The sequence below is a fragment of the Anabrus simplex genome, chromosome 4 (genome assembly GCF_040414725.1).
Source record: "Anabrus simplex isolate iqAnaSimp1 chromosome 4, ASM4041472v1, whole genome shotgun sequence".
Classification (NCBI taxonomy): domain Eukaryota; kingdom Metazoa; phylum Arthropoda; class Insecta; order Orthoptera; family Tettigoniidae; genus Anabrus; species Anabrus simplex.
This window is the reverse complement of record NC_090268.1, coordinates 214,475,068-214,491,988: the sequence shown is the minus strand read 5'-3', so window position 1 is coordinate 214,491,988 and position 16,921 is coordinate 214,475,068. Positions and strand designations below refer to the sequence as shown.

The 16,921-nt window shown below is 37.9% G+C and overlaps 1 protein-coding gene across 1 annotated transcript in view; it reads right to left on the bottom strand.

Moving 5' to 3' along the window:
- rt (Protein O-mannosyltransferase rt) overlaps window positions 1–16,921 on the bottom strand; it is a 120,698-nt gene that overhangs the window by 54,782 nt on the left and 48,995 nt on the right. Inside the window, exons 5-6 of the mRNA XM_067146380.2 lie at window positions 6,981–7,155; window positions 778–1,027 (exon numbers count right to left, since the gene is read on the bottom strand). Of these exons, the coding sequence (XP_067002481.2) occupies window positions 778–1,027; window positions 6,981–7,155 (425 nt within the window). The remainder of the gene's footprint in view (window positions 1–777; window positions 1,028–6,980; window positions 7,156–16,921) is intronic.

Sequence of the window (16,921 nt, the reverse complement as noted above, 5' to 3'; positions counted from 1 at the left end):
TTTATCCTAGGCCTAGGGAAGATCCAGAAATTTTTTAACATCCCAGAAATACTACTTCATGACAGAAAAGCTTTCCAAAAAGTGATACAACAGAAACCCAGATGTTTAACCCTTTGCATTCCACAGTTACACAGGCAGAACTCAAGTACCCAAATAACAGGAACTGCCCGATAACAGGACCAACTCCTCTATATATGCGGAGAGACATATGTCCCGGCAAGTTTATTTCAAGAAAAGCACGTGTTACCTGCATCATTTAAGCTTTTAGCAATTCTTGGATGGTATTACACCAGTAAAGTAGCAGTTTACAGTCTGTAAAATGTATTTTCATTCCAGATGAGGGGCAACTGAATGGAGTGCCACACTTCTAGGTACACACTTTGAATGTTACAAAGGACTGTCTGTGTTAACTACAGTAACAGACAGAATAAATATTTTTTTATAACTGTTAAGTTCTTCAGTCTACCAAAACTAATTCTGAGTACTAAATTTATAAACCATGTGAAAATGAAAACGTATAGTAACAGTATTATACTTGAAAAAAAAAAAGAAACAACTTAATTAAATTTGAATAATAATGTTTCATTCCTGCCTTACAGAATGGCGACCCCATCATAATAATAGCCTATATATGATATGGTACTAGAAAAATCAACCTCAGAAGAAATAGGAAGATGAAGAAGTGCCATAAAGTGTCATTCTTGAAAGAACATCAACAGATTCTATCAAAGAAACAATCAAAGTTAATCATAATACTTACAATGACAATGTACTAACCTCCAAGCTTGCTTGAAAGGCACTGGTCATGACACTGTCGTGTGGTCCCGCGCGGTACAACACAGCCAGGTGGACATAGAACACAGACAGGTAGATAGCCACAGGAACAAGAACGAGCACTGTGGAGCGAGCTATCAAGTGCCACAGCAGTGTTCCATCTGATAGCTCTTTGTTACCCACCAACCTCCAGTAGTCGTGGGCTATGATGGTCAGACCCAAGCAGCAGGAAAAAAACCCAACGTACTTCACACTGTAACACCAAGTGGGTTATGAGCAACAAGAAGTTGATGTTTGAACTGCAGGCTACGTACATGTATGTGTACTCACATATACACTAACGTTTATGAAAATTACAACACCGAGATTGAAACGTCCTTTACCACAGATTAGGTACATGACAATACACAAATGATTTATTTTACAGATCTGTAGATGAGCTTTGAGCTTGTGTATTTAGTATTTTGTGTGGCCTCTATATGTTGGAATCAGAGTCTCTAACCATCGTGGCATGGAATCAAAGAGGTTCTGGGTATTTTCCTGGGGAATCTACCTCTATTCAATTCCTATGCAAGTCCACAAATTAGTGGATACTGGAGAACCACGACGAACAAGTTGCCAACCAACCATATCCCAGACATTCCTTGCCACATGCAACTGGGCATTGTCCTGCTGAAATGTAGCATGTGGAGTTGCCTGAAAGAGGGAGAATACCCCAGGCTCTAAAACCTCCCTCATGCATCAGTTGCTGGTCAGGTTGCCCTCAATACATAGAAGGCAAGATCAACTGTTGCACTAATGGTGCCCCAAACCATCACACTATGCAGCACAACAATACAGGCTGCCATGGTAGTGTCAAACATAAATGCAGCTGTCACTGTAGGACAGGTTGAAGAAGAACTTGTCTGAAAACACTACGTTTTGCCAGTCAGTGTGCCAGTGACAGCGTTCATGTGCCCCTTGCAGTCTGAGGCTTTTGTGATTTCTGGACAATGGAAGCTGACATAATGGCATATGTTCAACCAGTCCATTCCACAGCATATGGCATCAAACCGTTGATGAAGACAGGTTCACACCTGTTGCAGTGCTCCAGCATCTGCTATGGATACAAGATGGTGGTCATCCTGTGCTGTGCTCATTCATTCATTTGCTGATTTAATAATCCACTTCATGGTGGTTTCACTTTTGGCATTTTACTTGCACAGAACCATGGTACACACTTCAGAGGATAATTCTGTACATAAGCAGAAATTGAACCCATTATGGCCCAATGTTGCGTTAATGCAACATTTTATTTTTGTCTTTGCTCCGACTTAGAGTTTCAGTGAATTTTAATTTTAAGCATCGATACATTGAAAGGACATCCTAGAAATATCGTTGATCCAGTTGTCCACACTAAATAAATGTAATGGCATTTTTCTGAATTTTTTAAGATTGAAAAAATCACAACATGTAATCAGGTCGAGTTCTGAGTTTTTTCAGAAATAGGATAGATATTTTGTGTCTGTTGTTATATATTCAAATTTTATAGACATACTTGTAAGACAATAGGTCTTTTTCACATAATGAATCTATCACATTAAGCTTTTCCTTGAAATTTATAATAATGTTGCATTTATGCAACTTTGGGACTAACAAGGATGTATTCCTGATTCATAGACTGCTCACTTGACTGTACTTGCAACCTCTGTTCCTTCCCTCACTGTTGAAGTGTGCGTTTGTAGTGCAGTGAGGAAGCATGCAAATGTAATTGTGTGCTGATAAAGAAACGATATCACAAGAAAGGTATGCTAAACTGTATTATAAAATGAATTATTTTATAAATAGGACAAAATTTTTGTTTGCAGTGAAATTATGTATAACATCTTTCATATTTATATTAGGATTTGTTTGTTTTCAGACATGTCTCACATCTACCAGAAAACACTAACTGTGGCAGAACTCGTAGCTATCTTAGAAGAAGAAGAAGAAGAAGAAGAAGAAGAAGAAGAAGAAGAAGAAGAAGAAAAAGAAAAAGAAGACGATGATAATTATGATAATGATGATGACTTGGTGAATGCAGATAACACTGTCACTGTCTATATTCCATCTGATGTCGATGAAGTAACAGATGAAGAAAACACAAGCGAAGACCTTCTTGTGGAAGAGGAAAAAAATACATGACGCGGCTGGTACCTTTGAAATACAAATAAGTACTCAACAAGAAACGGAGTATGAACTTGGAGAGTCAGCTGTAAAGAAACCTAAAAAGCAAGCAGAAAGAAAGAAGGAGCAGCTCCCAAACTGGAGTAAAGTTGCTCCTGTCTATACTTCTTCACCAATCTCAGAAGAATCGGCTAAAATTGAAGAAATAAAAATCAATGTATGCGGTAAGTCACCTTATGAAGTATTTTCACTGTACTTTGATTCACAAGTTCTGCAAATGATTGTTCATTATACAAACAAATATGCTCACGGTAATAACCGACATTCCTTCCAGCTAAGCACTGTAAGTCTAAAGCGATTTATGGGAATAAGATCCTTTCTGGATATCACATATTACCGGCTATGAAGTTGTACTGGTCAAAGGATGAAGACAATGGACTAACAACTGTTAGAAAATGCATGAGCCGTAAAAGTTTATGACAATCAAACAAAACATGCATTTGTCAGATAACAGTCTAATGGATGAGAATGACAAATTTTCAAAACTGAGGCCTGTTTTCGAAGTAATGAAAAAGAAGAGCCTTCAATTTGGAATTTTTTCATATAACCTCTCCATTGACAAGGAAATGGTGCCGTATTTTGGAAGACATTCCTGTAAGATGTTTATCAAAGGAAAACCTGTATGTTTTGGCTTCAAGCTGTGGTGTTTGTGCAGTTCAGATGGTTATCTATATCAGTTTATGCCTTATAGTGGAAAAAGACTAGAAAGAGTGGTTTTAGACTTGCTGTCAGTTATAAATAATCCACCTCATCACTGCATTTTCTTTGACAATTTCTTTTCATCATACAAATTGTTCCGTACGTTGAAACTTCAAGGTTTTTTTTTTTGCAACCGGTACCATTAGTGAAAACCGTACTGCTAAGTGTCCTTTAGAACACTCCTCAGCTCTGAAGAAGAAAGTCCGGGGCTCGTTCGATTTTTCTTTCGAAGATGAAGCTGAAGTTTTGATGGTCAGGTGCAATGACAATGCAATTGTGACAGTGGCAACCAACAATGGTACTGTACAACCACTAGCAACCGCTAAAAGGTACAGTAGGAAAGGAAATAAAAGTGTCTCTGCACCACAGCCTAAATTTATTTCTGAGTACAATACGCACATGGGTGGAGATAATTTGCACGACAATGGCATTGCCAATTACAGGATTCGAGTTAGGGATAAAAAGTGGTAGTGGCCTCTGTTTATAAATTTGGTTGACAGTGTCATCGTCAATTCTTGGAAAATACATTGACTAGCAAACAATGAAAAAATCTCTCAGCTGCAATTTAGATCATATATCTCCATCGACGAGGAAATGGTGCCGTATTTTGGAAGATATTCCTATAAGATGTTTATCAAAGGAAAACCTGTACGTTTTGGCTTCAAGCTATGGTGTTTGTGCAGTTCAGATAGTTATCTATATATCAGTTTATGCCTTATAGTGGGAAAAGACTAGACAGTGAAGTTTCTCTGGGGGAAAGAGTGGTTTTAGACTTGCTGTCAGTTATAAATAATCCATCTCATCACTGCATTTCCTTGACAATTTCTTTTCATCATATAAATTGTTCTGTACGTTGAAACTTCAAGGTTTTTTTTAAGTATGTGAGGCCCTGATGAAATCTGAAGGTGATGACACTAAAGATGATGAAATATGTGGTGATGACGAGAAAGGCAACAAAGAAACTGACATAGAAGGGAGAGACAATTGTAATTATGGACGGTCGTCAAAGGCAGCTTTACACGCAGAAGTGCGTTGTGATCAAATAGGACATTACATAATCAAAGAGAAAACAAAACTAGAAGAAGATGCCGACTGTGCAAGAGCACAGCAACAATTTACAAGTGTCAAAAATGCAATGTTCACCTTCATTCGAACTGTTTCCAACAATTTCACTCTTGCTAAATGAAGATGCCTACTAGGCCCAAAGTTGCGTAAATGCAACTTTATGCTGAATCTAAACTATTTGTAAATACTTTTGTTCCACGAACCTGCTACGCAGGCGTAGCAGGGGGAGAGGTGATACTCCCACGTGGCGCGTCCCAGGTGGCGGATAGGGGGGTCCTAACCGGCTTGCCGGCAGACTTGAGGGAAATAAAATACCTCTCGCGGACCAAACACACTACCCCCTGCGGGTGGGGGACACACATGCAGAATACACCCGCGGTATCCCCTGCCTGTCGTAAGAGGCGACAAAAAGGGGCGACCTTGGCGCGGACATGGATTGTGGTTTGGTATAATGTGATGGATCTCCTGTGGATGGGAGAGGCTGAATACATCCATAGGTCATCCCTGCCTGTCGTAGAAGGCGACTTAAAGGGTCATGTGGCCAACACTACTTTTGATTAGCACCATCACGCGCAGAACACCATGGGTCGCTTTTACTTGCGAGTAGTACCACTCTGTTAGGTACTCAATAGTTTTGTGATTCGTAGCACTCAAGCGGGGTTCAGTGTGGGTTTTCAGTACCCGTGAGTCGTACCCATGTGTGCAACACCACGTGTCTGGGCGTTGCCTGTGAGTTGTACCCATGTGAGCGACACCACGGGTCTGGGTGTTGCCTATAAGTTGAACCACTATATGAGCGACACCGTGGGTCTGCGTTGCCAGTGATTAGTACCCACTATGTGAGGAACACCACGGGAATACCGGCGCCCGTGATTAGTACACCTACGTGAGGAACCTAATCGGTTTGCGATGGCTTTGAGTGGCGCCACTGTGTGAGAAACACCATAGGTCTGCGTTACCTTTACGACGTACAATACTTGTGAGTAGTACCTTAATGTTTGGAACACCGTGAGTTTACACTACCTTTGATTAGTACCGCAGCTTGAGAAATATCATGGTTCTCCTTTACTAGCGATAAGTGCCATTATGCGGGATCGTTGACATATATATTGACCCAATCAGAAAAGCATCATAGATTCAGGATTGGGCTTTGGAAGCAGTCCCTTGGTCAGTAATATTGTTACTGGAAATGTGAGGCATTGCACGTCTTATCCTCTGATTGTTTTAAATTCATATTCATCAATTCATTCCTCATCATCATGTTTTGAGATCGGGTTAGTGGATGGGTTTTGTACTTTTAAATTATAATTCCATTTCGTCTCATTTCGTGCCATAGGGGCCGATGACCTAGATGTTAGGCCCCTCTAAACAACAAGCATCATCATCAATACTTTTTTCTCACATTTTCTGGTCTTTCTAATCAAGAGAAATATAGAATAATATTCCAAAAAACTATGTTTTTTCAGTGCTTGGTCCTTAATGGGCTAATTGTTGTTTTCTATCCCTTCTCCTTTCCATTTGTTCTTGGCCTTGATGTATGTGAGGGTGAATGACTGGCCGTAGGGGTGGGTGTGAAGGCTGGTGTATTCCTTGTACTTGAGACATGGTAGGAAATACTTTCTCCTAATTATCAGAGTTCTGTATTGTGTTCCTGTACATATCTTGGAAACACAAGACTCATAGGTATAAATCCTTTCCTTACCCTTTCTTAGTCACTAGCAACTGATGGACAGTTTGCTTGATCATGAAAGATATTTAGCAAATTTAACCATATGTAAGGAAAAAAAATTGTTCTCACTTGTGGACTTTTATCAGTCTGACAATAAAGAATACATTCATAAATTAAATCTTTTATGAATGAGCTAAAATTCTTCAAAATACTATATATTGACCTAAAATCTTCTTGAAAGATGAAATAATGACTGATCATCACAAAATGACAAAAAATGCAAAACAATACAAAATAAAGACGAGTTATTAACCTCAGTTACATTACAGAATGAATACCACTGAGTAACGTTCTAATGCAAAGGAAAAAAGAGGTGACATCCGCCCCCTATTAATGACTGACAGATGATATGATGTTGGCAAGTGTTACTGGAATGAAATATGACAGAGAAAAATCGGAGTACCCAGAGAAGTTTTGTTGTCAAAAATTCCTATGTCAAGAATTTCCTTATCTATATACCGAACAAGACTACATATCTCATCCAGAAAGAATGACAGTAAGCATTTACCAGAGAGCACATGTGAGCGACGCGGCACCAAGACTCAACCAGAGCCACCACCTAAGACAGAGAGGTTTGGTATGGTAATGGCGGAACTTCAGGATGCACAGCAGTCCAAATAAGGCAAACAGCAGCAGCATCGACTCCATCAGGATGAAACGTGACTGAGTCAGCATGGCGTTGTCTGCAATCAACAAAATCCACAGCTACATTATGATGACAGCAATATAAGGCTTATAACACTCAACAGTGATGTTTAAAAGTAATTGTAATCCCTCCAGTTTCATGCACTAAAATCATCAAGCATGTTTCAGCTCATTTTTGAGCCATCTTCAGTGAAACTGTTAAAATCTACATGATTAATGTTAAACGAATGTTGTTAAAAAGCACGATGAGAAAGAATATATAAAAAAACAAGTATAACATGATGAAGTTAATACAATATGAGGTTGTAGCAAGGCTGAGAACCTCTTAGTCTGAAAGTACAGTATGTCACAATAAAACGAGGACGAAATCAAAAAAATAAAACTTGAGAAACAGTCTATCATCATTGACACACATGCTCGAAAAGTCTAGAGGGCAACAGCAGTTAAGATTATATTTTGAGAGGAAAGCAAATGCCAAGTATCGCATGTGTGACTTGGTAGTGGAAACCGTCAATAAAATACAAATCTGTAATGGAAAAAATGAACGAGTATATATGGGAAGCTCTAGATTTTTCAAGCATGTGACTCAATGACGATACACTGTTTCTCAAGTTTCATTTGTGTGATTTCGTCCTTGTTTTTATTGTGACATACTGTACTTTCAGACTAAGCAGTTCTCAACCTTGCTACAACCTTACTTTGTATTAAAATTCATCATGTTGTACTTGTTTTTTATATATTCTTTCAATCATGTTTTTAATAACATTCTTTGAACATTGATCATGTAGTTTTTAACATGGCTCAAAACTGAGCCAAAACATGTTTGATTAGAATTACCCCATTTAAAGATGGACATCATCATCATCATCATCATCATCATCATCATCATCATCATCATCATCATCCCACTTCAGTCGCCCAGGTGTGGTTAACAAGCCTCCTCCACTCCTTTCTGTCCTTCCACTTTTTCTGCTCCATTACTTCCGCCACATCCAATCCAGCTTCTCTAACGTCCTTCTAAATCTGATCCATCCACCTTCTTCTCGGTCTTCCAACTGGTATATTTCCCTTAACTTCTCTTTCCAATTCCCTTCTTGCTACCCGTTCCTTTCCCATTCTTTCTACATATCCAAACCATATCAGTCTTGCTTTCTGTATCTTCTGTACTAACGGTTCTACATTTAGCCCTTCTCTGATTTTAATATTTTGAATTCTATCTCTTCTTGTCTTTTTAACCAATGTTCTTAAAGATTTCATTTCTACTGCTTGGATCTTACTATCTTGTCTCTTATTAGTTACCAGTGTTTCTAGTTCGTATGTTACAACTGGTATGAAATAATGTTTATATAGTGTTAATTTCATTCTCTTGGGTACGTTGTTATCCCATAAAAGCTCTCTGACTTGATGATAAAATGTTGTACCTTTACTTACAGTAGTCTGTTATTAATTTTAGGGTTGATTTCATTTCTTCCATTAATAGTACTACCCAGATATGTAAACTGTTCTACATTATCTCACCGTTCTCCGTCTAAGTTCACTTGGCTTCTCTTTTTGTCTTTTCCACAGTGCATGACTACAGTTTTCTTTTTACTAATTACCATTCCAAACTCCTTCAAATTTTCATTCCAAATGTCCAGTCTCCTTTGTACGTCCTTTTCTCCCTTTTCCCGAAATCACAACATCATCTGCAAATACCAAAGCATTCACCTCATCACTACTGATACTCTGTTTTACACTTTTTATGATTGCATCCATCAAAGATAAAAATTTCATAATGTTCCGTATTGAAATGTATCACAATTAAATTGAAATAATAAATAAGGTAGTTCAACCTATTCAATACAAATAAATACGAAATGTAGTGTTAAATTCCTATTTAATTATAAGTGGAAGCGGTACCGGTTTCGACCCCAATCCGAGTCATCATCAGCCGAATAAAATGCAAAAAACAATGCATAGGTAAGAAAGAAATTAAAGATCAAGTCCCCACAAAAACAGCTGAAGAGGCAATATAAAACAACGGAGATAGGCACTGTAAAACTCAGAAGAAATAGAAGGTAAGTCACTTAAAAGAAGCAAGGCTCAATCTTCTGAACAGCAGTATAGCACGCGCAAAGTTCGGCATTATCTCATAATGAGACTATTTAACTGTTTTTGTGGGGACTTGTTCTTTAATTTCCTTCTTACCTATGCATTGTTTTTTGCGCTTTATTCAGCTGATGATGATCCGGATTGGGGTCGAAACCGGTACCGCTTCCACTTATAATTAAATAGGAATGTAACACTACATTTTGTATTTATTTGTATTGAATAGGTTGAACTACCTTATTTATTATTTCAATTCATCCATCAATATAATAAACAATAATGGCGACAGTCTTGCTTGAGACCGTTTTTTGTATAAAATGTTTCAGAGTCACCATTCCCCACTTGTACACTGCTTTTACTCTCAGGATACAACATTTTTATCTTGTTAATTAATTATTTTGGTACATTCCTTTTCAGTAGGCATTCCCATACATGTTTTCTCTTAACTGTACCATAAGCTTTTTCCAAATCCAAAAATACGAAGATGATTTCCTTGTTCCTTTCTAGATGTTTTCCCATTATTGTTTGCACTATAAATATCAAGTCTATAGTTGATCTATTCGGTCTAAAGCCATACTGTTCTTCCTCTAACTGTGTATCTATTATATCCCTCAGTCTTTTCTCTATGACTTTCTTCATTATTTTTAGCCCATGCGATAATAGGGTTATACCTCTATAATTTTCACATTTCTTCCTATTTCCTTTTTTGACAATGGTACAATGCTTCCTTGTTGACAATCTTCAGGTATCCTTTCATCTTTCTACAGTATATGGCATTGAGGGCTCGGTATAGCCACTATAGTCCAATGCTTCCTGCTGCCTTAATCATATTAGCATTGAATTTGTCTTTTCCACTTGTTTTACCTTCGATCATTGCTTTCACTGCCCTTTTAAGTTCCAACCATGTTATTAGGTTCTCTTCTTTTTCTCCATCTGTTAATTCCATTTTTTTATCTGCTTCTTCCTCCGAGCAGTCATCCTCATTATAAAGTTTTTAAAAATACTTTGCCAACACCTTCTGAACACCCTTTTCGTCATGTACTAGGGATCCATCATCTCTCTCTAATGCTTTGATTTTTTATTGATTTATTCTTTTCAATTTTATTACTCTGTATAATAGTTTTTTATTTCCTTGAACATCTTGCTCCATTTTGTTGGTAAACTTTCCCCAACATTTCTCCTTTTCTTCCTTGATACTCCTCTTTACTTGTAGTTTCAATCTTTTGTATTCCACATGTAATCTTTCTATCTTATTCTCATCCCTCTGGTAAGTTTTTTGCTTTTCCTTATCCATTTCGTTCCTCACCTTGTTCCTTTCTTTTATTTCTTCTTTTATTTTGTCTGTCCACCACCGTGTCCTTTCCCTTAACCCTTTCACTCGGTTGACTGCTGTAACAGTCGGGAGGGAGCAGTGCCGCGCACCTGGTGGACTGCTGTAACAGCCGTGCTAGAGCCGTGCCTCACAGCTGGTCGACTGCTGTAGAAGTCGTGTGTCTTTCGGCTGTTTTCTATTTCACTACGATAGACTGCTGTGGAAGTTCGGCCTTGGAGGTCTCTCATGGCTGTCTTGGGAGTCTATACTTACGGCTATGATCACCAGATGACAGGAGTAACCAGTTCGAAGACGAAAGCAATGTGTCCGGTATGCTACTCACTTCGCGCCTAGTTGCACCCCTGTGCTAATGTGCTTATGCTTCTTGACTTAGCTTTCAATCGCTTTGAAATTGTAAAAGGCGTGATGACAGAGGAAAGGTATACTGCGGAGGAAGCTCTTGCCCTCATATTGGGTAGTGACTTTGAAGAAAATGACGATGATAGTGATTTGTCATCTGACTCTGGTGACGGAACAACTTCAATCACACCTTCAACTTCAGGCATATTTTCTACTCCAGTTTTCACTTCATCGTCTAAAAGGTCAGCCTACTTCGATGATTCGACTGACGATGAAGATAGTGAGGATGAAGATCAGGTGTCTGAACCACCGAGCAGAAAAATAAATTTGAAAAAGTAGAACCTGAATCCGAAGAAACATAAGCTCGACGCAGCTAATTCCGGATTGAAAAGTTTAGTACACAATGCCAGAATGCCAAGTTTCTTTCAGCTATTTTTTAACACGAGTATCATAACTCATAACCCTTCTGTGTGAGGTAAATGAAAAGTGCTAAAAATATATTATTAAGCATTTCACCGAATATGCATTACAAATAAAATAAAATACTTTTAAACTCTGCCTGTCCTCTCCTCACGTCACGAGCTGACTGTGGACTGTGATGATGATGATGATGATGATGATGACAATGACAATGATGATGATGTAGTCAGCCCAACAAATCCTATTTGTCATTTTTCTAGGTTTTCAAGATTCGGGTCACTATCTCACCAACAGATAGCTCCTCAACTGAAGTGTGTAGCGAAAAAATACATGCAACTTTTCCAAGAAATGGAGAAAACAAATTATAAAAAGAAATAATAATTAACATGTTCTTTTCATACAAAGTAATTAATTCAGACAAAGTTAAGTCTCAGTTATAGTGAACCAAATGAGACACTGCTTGAAATATGAAAGATCAAATAAAGCCAAAAGTTCCATCTATAGACCAAAATAAAGTACGACTATTAGGCAGTACCATATGGCTGATAAAGCAGACATGAGGAAGTTTTTAAAAGTAACTATGATTGGTGGAAAATGGTAAATAAAAATGTAAACAGACTCTGGGATGGGCTTAAAGCAATTTTTGAGGAAAGTGAAAACAGGTTTGTACTTTTAAAGGTAGTAAGGAATGGTAAAGACCCACTTTATTATAACAGAGAAATAAAGAGATTGGAAAGAAATAGAGTTAAAAATGGCTGTGGAAGTAAGGAGAAATTGAAGGAACTTACTAGGAAATTGAATCTAGCAAAGATGATGGCAAGCATAATTGGCAGTCATAAATTTTAGTGAAAAATGGAAGGTTATGTATAGGTACTTTAAGGCAGAAACAGGTTCCAAGAAGGACATTCCAGGAATAATTAATGAACAAGGGGAGTATGTATGTGAGGATCTTCAAAAGGCAGAAGTATTCAGTCAGCAGTATGTAAAGATTGCTGGTTACAAAGATAATGTCCAGATAGAGGAGGTGACTAATGCTAAAGAAGTATTAAAATGTACCTATGATAACAATGACATTTACAATAAGATACATAGTTGAAAACTAGAAAAGCAGCTAGAATTGATAAGATTTCTGGGGTTATATTAAAGACAATGGGTTGGGATATAGTACCATATATGAAGTACTTATTTGATTATTGTTTGCATGAAGGAGCTATACCAAATGAATGGAGAGTTGTTATAGTAGGCCCTGTGTACAAAGGAAAGGGTGATAAGACATAAAGCTGAAAATTACAGGCCAGTCAGTTTGACATGCATTGCATGTAAGCTTTGGGAAAGCATTCTTTCTTTTATGAGACATGTTTGCAAAATTAATAACTGGTTCGACAGAATGCAGTTTGGGTTTAGGAAAGGTTATTCCACTAAAGCTCAACTTGTAGGATTCCAGCAAGATATAGCAGAATTCTTGGATTCAGGAGGTGGAATGGACTGTTATCGTGACTGACCTGTCTAAGGCATTTGATAGGGTAGATGATGGGAGACTACTGGCAAAAATTAATGCAATTAGACTAGAAAAAAGAGTAACTGAATGGGTGGCTATATTTCTAGAAAAACAGATCTCAGATTATTAGAGTAGGTGAAGCTTTATCTGACCCTGTAATAATTAAGAGGGGAATTCCTCAAGGCATTAGGACCCATATGTTTTCTTATTTATAAATGATACGAGTAAAGAAGTGGAATCAGAGATAATGCTTTCTGCAGATGATGTTATTCTGTACAGAGTAATAAATAAGTTACAAGATTGTGAGCAACTGCAAAATGACCTCGATAATGTTGTGAGATGGACAACAGGCAATGGTATGGTGATAAAAGGGGTTAAAAGTCAGGTTGTGAGTTTCACAAATAGGAAAAGTCCTCTCAGTTTTAATTACTGTGTTGATGGGGTGAAAGTTCCTTATGGGGATCACTGTAAGTACCTCGGTGTTAATATAAGGAAGGATCTTCATTGGGGTAATCACATAAATGGGGATTGTATAATAAAGTGTACAGATCTCTGCACATGGTTCTGAGGGTGTTTAGGGGTTGTAGTAAGGATGTAAAGGAGAGGGCATATAAGTCTCTGGTATGACCCCAACTATAGTATGGTTCCAGTGTATGGGACCCTCACCAGGATTACTTGATTCAAGAACTGGGGGGGGGAACTGCTCGATTTGTTCTGGGTGATTTCCGACAAAAGAGTAGCGTTACAAAAATGTTGCAAAGTTTGGGCTGGGAAGACTTGGGAGAATGAAGACAAGCTGCTCGACTAAGTTATACATTACAAGTTATTATCCTCATGATTTTTCCATATTGAAATTTCTTATACAAGAAAATAACAAAGGTATTTTATTGGTCCACCTATTCAATACTATCCATTTTTATGTGGTTACATTTATATACAGCTATAGAGTTTTACTGTACATGTTTTGCCCTTTGTAGAGGGCATCTTCAGCCTTTAGTCCATCCTAAAATGTTGAACTTAAATATTATATAAAATGTAGACCAATAAAATACCTTTGTTATTTTCTTGTATAAGTTGTATGTTCCGAGCTGTCAGTGGAGAGATGGCGTAGAATGATATTAGTACGCGAATTAGTTTGAGTGCTGTCTTTAAAAGTAGGAAAGATGACAATATGAAGATAAAGTTGGAATTCAAGAGGACAAATTGGGGAAAATATTTGTTTATACGAAGGGGGGTTAGGGACTGGAAAAACTTACCAAAGGACATATTCAATAAATTTCCAATTTCTTTGAAATCGTTCAAGAAAAGGCTAGGAAAACAACAGATAGGGAATATGCCACCTGGGCGACTGCCCTAAATGCAGATCAATAGTGACTGATTGATTGACTGAAAATTTTGAAGGCAAATAAACCCATCAACAGTCTGGTTTTTAAGACATTCAGTACCTGCTTCTGAGCGGGACACTTGAATGCCTGGACCAGCCATTTCTATGCCCGGCCCTCTTGACGTGCATCACTTAATACAATTTACAATTACTCCTAAATTATATATGTTAGAAAAATGATACTTTGTGCTTACCTCTAGTAAATATTTAGGGTGTGAATCTGGTATCACAGGTTTCAAAATACGTCTAATTTTATACAGCCTATCTGTATTTTCGGCATAATGATTACTGTCACCGAAGTGAAGAAATGAAAGAATACGAAGGAAGCGTATTCGGAACATTGTATTAGAAAATATCTGAGTATGAAAAACAGGGTCTTCGGTCCAGTACATTTTTATATCAGGATTTTGGACTAATCGGTTTCCACTATTGCATGATCGAATTCTTTGTGAAAGGCTGGGGCACCGCACTTGAGTCGCGTATAGATTGGTATGCTCACATACATACTGATAAAATTCATCATTCATGAAAATACTGTACTCACATAACTCAAAATATCCTACTTATTTTCTATTTGAACGTTTATACCTGAATTCTCTGTAAATGATGGAACGGGTGGACAATAACTAGGATGATATGTATCAGGCACTTCACTTTTCTCTATAGGCCTAACGGAATTTCCTCGTCACTCTCACTTTCACTATCTGAGTCTATTTCAGGAATAAGTTCATCACCAGAATAATCATTGTGAACAATATCTAATAATCTTCCGTAAGAAACTTTGTTTTATAACCCATTACACTACACTCGGTAAGAACAACGCGTACTGCATTGGAATCTCAAGTACTGTCTTGACGTGCAAAGAAGTGCTGAAATATTCCCTCTAAAACAGCTAAGATAAACATGAGCCCATTCAACGCGAGGGTTATCTCAAAAAGGTCAACCAACTTCCTGCTACAACCAGTAATGCTGACTAAGGTGTAAGAATGCATAGATGACGAATATAAACAGCATTGCTTCGTGCGGAACATTAAACATCTTACGCCGTCCACGGTCCGCAATGAGTTAATATTCCTTTCCACAGTGAATCTAATGGCTCTTCAAAGAGTATATAACCTCGTTTTCTCGGATCCCTTAGATCCAAGTAAATTTCCAGCCTTCTTCATCATACACTTCCGACATCAAGAAGTGACCCCACGACGACTGTTGAAGCCCGGCCTCCCGACGAAGCTCGGAAGCAGAAACGAGGTTGTCGGGGGATGAGAAGAGATGAATGTAGAAGAACCGGGATTGATGAGATGAGAGCCTATAACAGTGTATGAACATGTGGAGAGTGTCCTTTGTGTTTCCATGTGTGTTCTCATCTCCTATTTCTGTCGCTCCCTCTACCCACACTAACCTGCCACTGTCTTCATCCTATTATATGTGTTCCTTAATTATTATTATTATTTTATGTCATTTGTATTTGAGAGAGAGAGAGAAAGAGAGAGATGGTTCTAATGGTTATGAACGAAACTGTAAAGGAGACAAAGGAAGCATATGGGAACAGGGAGATGAAGTTATTACTATTTGCAGATGATATTGAGGTCTGGGGAAACAGCAAAGAAATACAAGAACTTGATGCACTGGAAAAAAAAAACAACTGGAAATTATGATATGAAAATCATCACAGAGAAAAGCAAGACCATGGTGATTACAAGGGGAGAAAGACAAGGGAAAGGCAATGTGAAAATTGATGGCCAAAGCCTTGAAATTGTGGACATTTTAAAATCTGCAGGGAGTGAATTAATGCAGAATACAAGGCTGGACATGGAGATTAGCAAGAGGGTACAACAGAGCAATGCATTCTACCAGAGTGTATCTTGTCTGGAATAAGGAAGTACCAAAAAAGCGTAAAGAGATAATGTACAGAATGTATTATGCACTCATACTGACCTATGCGACTGAGCCCTGGATAATGACAAGGAGGAAGGATAGTAGAATTCAAGCCAGCCAAATTAAATACCTACGAAGTATGTTAGGAAAGACAAGGAAAGACAGATTGAGAAATGAAGATGTAAGAAAGGAGGTCGGAATGGAAAACCTAAATGAGAGAACTGAGAGGAGTAAACTAGGATGGTTTGGATATGCAAAGAGGATGGAGGAGAAAATAACAAAACAGACGATAGAGATGAAGTTTGAGGGAAAGAGAATGAGAGGTAGATGTAGAGCTAGGTGGATCGATTCAATAAAGAAGAAGGAACTTGGATTAGAACAAAATTATGGAAGAGGAATGGTGGAAGGAGAGAGGAAGATAGAGAAGTGTCATAAACACCCCAACCCAACAGGAGCTGGATAAGGAGAAAGGAGGAGGATGATAATGATCTATGTATGTATGTATGTATGTATGTATGTATGTATGTATGTAAGTATGATTCATTATAAGTGCATAACTCCCGCAAGAAGGAAACTAGCAGTAATGGCCTCTAGAAAGTAAACATAACAGTAAACAAATGTTTGTTAGCCCGTAAATTGCATGTAAATCTACTACACTAAAGAGTACTTTGAAAGAGAAGCATCCAGCTTCAGTGAAACACTTTACAATGCTAAGGATGGGAGAGGATTAAAACAAAGATTGTCAGCATCTTTTGAAGGGATGAAGACAAAATGTTATTTAACTTCCTCAGCTGGATTACTTGACCTTTCACTCCCTTCTACTCACTCAAATCTAACCCTTCAAGTGCAGCAATGTTAAAGATCAAC